The sequence below is a fragment of the Ciconia boyciana genome, chromosome 5 (assembly GCF_034638445.1).
Source record: "Ciconia boyciana chromosome 5, ASM3463844v1, whole genome shotgun sequence".
In the NCBI taxonomy this organism is placed as follows: Eukaryota; Metazoa; Chordata; class Aves; order Ciconiiformes; family Ciconiidae; genus Ciconia; species Ciconia boyciana.
Genome location: NC_132938.1, coordinates 40,666,732 through 40,672,731, shown reverse-complemented (window position 1 = coordinate 40,672,731; position 6,000 = coordinate 40,666,732). Strand labels below are relative to the sequence as shown.

The window sequence follows — 6,000 nt, the reverse complement described above, 5'->3', positions numbered from 1 at the left end:
ATTGCCTTTCAAAATGCACATGGTGATGTAAAAAAGCTGAAGTGCTGAGCCCGGCAAGATATCTTGGGTTTCTCTAAAGTGTGTTCTTATAATTATATGTATTTCTCTAGAAGTCTTATATTACAGCAATGATAGCTATTGCAATTTCCACCTCAAATGATAAGTTAATGTTTGTGAGTGCTAAATATTAACAGACCTTTTTGTCTTGTAACATACATTGATAATATTATTCTCGTTGTATCATATATTTACATATTAGTTATTACATATTCATAACAACTTTAGTTTCTAAAATGTAGTTACTTTACCAGAATTGTTCCCTTTAGGACTTAAGTCCTGACCCTGAAAAGTGTAAACAACTCTATCACTTGCTGAAATGAGAGTAGCTAGTTCCAAAGGGAGGATTGTGAAATGTCTGCAGCATAGGCTTGATCACAGAATCATAGAACATCTCAAGTTGGAAGGGAGCCATAAGGCTCATCGAGTCCAACTCCCTACGCCTCACAGGGCTACCTAAAAGTAAATCATATGACTGAGTGTTGTCCAGACGCTTCTTGAACTCTGGCAGGCTTGGTGCCGTGATTGTTTCCCTCGGGAGCTTGTTCCAGTGACTGACTACCCTCTCGGTGAAGAACCTTTTCCTAATGTCCAACGTGAACTTCCCCTGATGCAACTTCATTCCATTTCCCCATGTCAGCTCAAGAATTAAACGATTGTTTCTCCATGAAATGAATAGGATCTGTTTTACCTTTTTGTTCCCTCTGGAATATTGCAAATACATTTATTGGGCAATCTATTGTAAGGCTGTATACACCTTAAAGATGTCTCTTTTAGTCTGATCTGTTAAAATTTCTTACTAATGTTCAATGCTAGAACAAAAATTATTTTTTTTTTACTTTGACATCACAGTACATTTTGTTGTCCTTAAACGTGAGAACAAAGAACACTTAACTAGATGTACCAACTGGACTTTATTAATAAACATTTAATAAGATTAACCTTAATTAAAAAAAAATAAGGGATGGAATACTTTGAGATTTTTCATCTTTTTATTGTAATATTTAGTACGTGGAGTTTCATTCATCCTCTACTGGAGCATTATTGTACCTATAGTATACTAGTTTTTCCAGCAGTTGGAGATGAATGATGGAATAAGCAAACAAATATAATGGACCCATTATGCATTTGCAGCTACTAGTCTTTCTTGTCTTTGTTTTCAAGTATAGTTTAGCACAAAGCTTTTTACTTTATTTACGAGTAATTGTAACGGATCATTTTTAGCAGCTTAAGTTCCCATCTGCTATCCCGTGAAGATTTTAATTGTGTCTGTACCTTTGAGCTGAAGATATCACCAGTTTATTGAAAGGATAACACAGTATCCATATTCATTTAGCCCATGCTTCCCTGATGATCCTCAAACTAAATGTGAACCACGGTATCAGTCTCTCGAGAGACTTATTGTTCTAACAGGTTGGTATTGAGACTAGAAAATTCAGTTCACATACTTTGTGGAACAGCTATAGGTGTAAAAGGGAAATAAATTTGTTACTGTTGAACTACATGAATACTTTGCTCAAGATTCTGAATGATGCGATGTGCCCTTATAAAGAGACAGAGCAGCGTGAAAGCAAAGGCTTTCCTAAATGCGCTAGTATTGATTTACTTGAAACCATGATTTTGGGGTGTAATAAGCAGTAATAATGTGGATATGATTTGTTTAGCAAATTGTAAAATTTTTGTTCATAGGAGTGGTACATCAATGTTGTGGTTTAACCTGGCAGGCAACTAAACACCACACAGCCGTTCGCTCACTCCCTCCACAGTGGGATGGGGGAAAGAATCGGTTAAAAAAAAAAAAAAAAAAGTAAAATTAATGAGTTGAGATACAGACAGTTTAATAGGACATAAAAGGAAGGGAAAATAATAATAATGATAAAAGAATATACAAAATAAGTGATGCACAATGCAATTGCTCACCACCTTGCCAACTGATGCCCAGCCAGTTCCCGAGCAGCGGTTGCCACCCCCTGGCCAACTCCCCCCAGTTTCTATACTGAGCATGACGGCATATGGGGTGGAATAGCCCTCTGGCCAGTTGGGGTCAGCTGTCCTGGCTGTGCCCCCTCCCAGCTTCTTGTGCACCTGGCAGAGCATGGGAAGCTGAAAAGTCCTTGACTAGAGTAAGCACTACTGAGCAACAACTAAAACGTCAGTGTGATATCAACATTATTCTCATCCTAAATCCAAAACATAGCACTATAGCAGCTACTAGGAAGAAAATTAACTCTATGCTGACACCATGACAATCAGTGACATTTTTATCATTTAGTCATAGACCATGGATATGGTCAGGCATTTCTTCAGCCATATGAACAGAGGTATCTGAATTAATCTTTTGCTTCCCATATAGTTTATGAGACCATGCAATTCTGTGCACTTTGCATTGTTTATGTTTGAGCCGAAGTCTCAAAGGGCAAGTAATCTGAAAAAATTCAGCAGTATGGTGGGAAGTTCTTCTGTATATTCTTGTGTATGTATACATGTATCTGGAGGACTGTATAACCACAAAAAAATCTGCTAATCTGGGAATGCTACTTTCCATAAATATAGTGGGTGTCTTGATTTAAATTTTTATTATTTTGTGTGTGTGGTTTGGTTGTTTGTTTTTTTTTTTCCCTTAGGTGTCATAATTTCTGAGCATGAGATTGGAAAGCAAAAGTATTGCTGCTTTTCTTTATTTCCCTGCTGTGTATCTGAGAACATAGCTTGCTTATACAGTAGCCTTAATGGAAACCGTGTGCTAGAGTAGGACTGGTAAGGACACTGAATTGCTCTTTGGAAATGGTAAGTCATGTTGACAGCTGACTCCAGGTTAATATCTGGTACTTGCAGCTGTTCTCCTGCTTTGCTTTGATTATTTCTTGATTGAACAATTGACTTCACAGTCTAGCTTTTGCATTTATTATACCATGAATTTTGGGAAACAGTTTGTTAATCCAGTACAGAAAGACAGAGGTTGTCTGGGTTCTAGATTTCTTAAGAAACTGGGGTTTTTTAGTTCTCCATAATCTCTGTTGAGGATTTGATAGTTGCTGCAACCATGCAGTCAGGAAGATTTGTGAGATAATGTCTCCTGAATAGCACGGCTGATGAAGTGTGCTCCTGCAGCACTGAATTGTGGTGTGAGCAATACAGCTTTTATTCCTCTTTTTATCTCTTGTTTTCATTGGTATAATGCACCATGAAATCTGATGTGAAACTTGGGAGCATACCAAAAAAAGGATAATTAGCTGCAGCAGGAATAAATACAGTCAGATACATGAAACTCTCCCGAGGGAGAGAAAAGAAGCAGATGCATTCCGATGAATTAGTGAAAATTAGGCTTTTTAAATTTCTCAGCCAGTGCTGGTGCCTGTAGCTGAGCCCTTCAGGCTCTGCTGGCTGTGAACAATGGAGATGCAGATCTTTTTTTCTTTCTTTTTTTCCCTTTTTAAAAAGATGTTGTTAAACATAAGATGTTTGGCACTTGTGATAATCGTGGCCCCTCCTACTGTGCCAGTTGAAACCACTCCCTACATAACCAAAACATATCACTCCCCATGATTCTGAAGGTATTTTACATTTGAATACAAGCTTTTGTGCACTGGACCACGTTTCTTACAGACAGTACATTTGAAAAGAGCGAAAATAATTTTTTAGGGGACAAATGAGAATGACTCAAACAGCACCTCATTTTCAGAGCTCAGAAGAACTGTAAAATCAAGCTTGAAGTACTCATCTGCTTTAATTTAAAATACTGGAATATATAATCTAGTAATTGTTTTAGTGTTGATTTCTGTTTTCCAGTTCAGAATCCAATACATATACAATTTAAATTGCTGCTAAAAATATTTCAGATTATATATTTATGAATGTAAAGCTTATTAATGTAGAATCATATCACAGAGTTTGGATCTGATCTTTGGGTAGCTTGTTGTAGTTTTGAGTAAATTTTAGCACAGGACTCATTGTACTTACATATGTTCAGGTTCTGTATTTTTTATTTCAACTGTGCCTTCTGTCATGGCTTGGATGACTTATATTTCCCACTGGTTTGATGAAGATGATTGGTATGAAGGACAACAACGAGTAAGAATTGTTTAAATTAATATTTTCTCTTTTACTTCCTTTATAGTTTTCTTCTTTAAGCTGCTGTTTATTATATCACTAATACCAAAAGTAATATTCCCATAGTGGTACTAAGAAGGGATTTTTAGTAGTTTTAATGAGAACTTGAATCATAGATAAGCACATCTAAAATGAGTTTTTTGAAAATTAACGTTGGTAGCTGGATAAAAGATACTGGAAGTTTGGTGGCTACCTACTTGCATTTTTTAGGTTGCATAATTTAATGAGTAGTAATTCTTTAATATGTAATGAGATAGAAATCAAGCATTTAATTGTATTGTATTAGAAGGAATTAATATACTGTGCATGCAGTAAACTAAAATAACTATAAGCAGTAATTGAGTAAAAAATATTTGGAAGATATTAAATTAACCTAGGCTAATTTCCAGTTTGTACCGTGGATACCTGTATATTTTTATCAACATTTTTCCAAGGAATCATCATCATTACTATAGCAACACTTGCAGGATATCTTGGATTTTTTTAATGTTTAGTAACTGCATGCCTTAGGCAAGCTTGATCTACTGCTGCTTTCATAGATTTATGTTAGAAAGTGAATATGTCACATTTTTTTCACTGTATCAAGCTCCTTTATGTAACCATATATTTCTGTAATGTCTGTTTCTCATTTTGATAGTATATTCTCAGCTATTGAATCAGAATGCATGAGATGCTACTGAAACACAAGGGCCGGCAGTTGCTTTAATTGTATTATTGTGTATTACTTGGTAATGCCAGATATATGCACATAAGTATTAAAACCTAGCAGATTTTAATACTTTTCCACTGTTCTCATTTTACATGTCACTCATGATATGAATGTTTCAGATGTGGAGTTATCTTTTAATAGCTGCTCATCAGGGATTCAGGCGTGAGATGTGTCAAGAGGTAACTTTTTCTGAAATCAGAAGTGTTGTCTTGGCAATTTGCCAGCAGAAAAGCAATCTTCTGGTGATTGTGGTGGCTCTGGGTTGGAAGATGAGAACAAAATTCCTGCGGAGGGTCTTAGATGCTTTATACTGAGATCAGACATGGTTGTATGTATTTCTTTCTATTACGTACAGTATTGGAAAACTAGATTTCTGGAACTGTATGACTAACCAATACTCTATAGATTGTGGTTTTGTTACCACTGCTATGTATGATGTCTCAGGTTGATTAGGTAGGTAGTTCAACATTCCTTGTGATGTATTATTAGAACTACCAGCATTTCTCCATGCCCTGTTTCTAACCCTAGTATTGCTCTTTAGATTATCTTGTTAAAGTTGCGCAATAAAGGATATTCTAGTTAAACTGTACAAGCAGTGTAGTCAAGACAGTCAAAACCACTCCTTTGTAAGACTTACCCCACGTTATGATTTTTTGATGTTAAATTGTTGGCCTTAGGTTTTCTAGAGCAGTTTATCTATCTTGGATTAATATATTTGTTTTTAATTTCAAATAATTGTTTGTTTCTGTAAAATACAATCTCAGGCTGTGATTTCAAATCCAAAATTTTTCCAAACTTCAGCCAGAGGTCCACAACATTTTTAGGACTTCTTCCCTTGTGAAGCCAGAGATACTGTGGTTAAATGAATTGTAGTAGTAATTTGGCTCTGGGTTTATTGTAGAGGTTTAAAGTATCTGTGAATACTAGTAGAACACTTGTTTGTTTAAAATGATCTTTTAAATAATAGTGTTCTTTTCCTAGTCAGCATCTGGATAACTGAATGCATGCATTTTGAACACTTGCTAGGTTATCCTAAGTTAGGAAATATCATGTGCAAATGCTGGTTGCAAGAGTCTAGCCGAGGCTTCTGGTTTTTTTTGAAGAATATTGCTGAAATTCAAAGC

The 6,000-nt window shown here is 35.7% G+C and overlaps 1 protein-coding gene across 1 annotated transcript in view; it reads left to right on the top strand.

Annotated features, from left to right (window-relative positions):
• Window positions 1-4,023: 4,023 nt before the first annotated feature.
• Window positions 4,024-6,000, top strand: part of WDR17 (WD repeat domain 17) — a 48,975-nt gene continuing 46,998 nt past the window's right edge. The window contains exon 1 of the mRNA XM_072861554.1: window positions 4,024-4,128. Within this exon, the coding sequence (XP_072717655.1) occupies window positions 4,063-4,128 (66 nt within the window). The 5' untranslated portion in view covers window positions 4,024-4,062. The remainder of the gene's footprint in view (window positions 4,129-6,000) is intronic.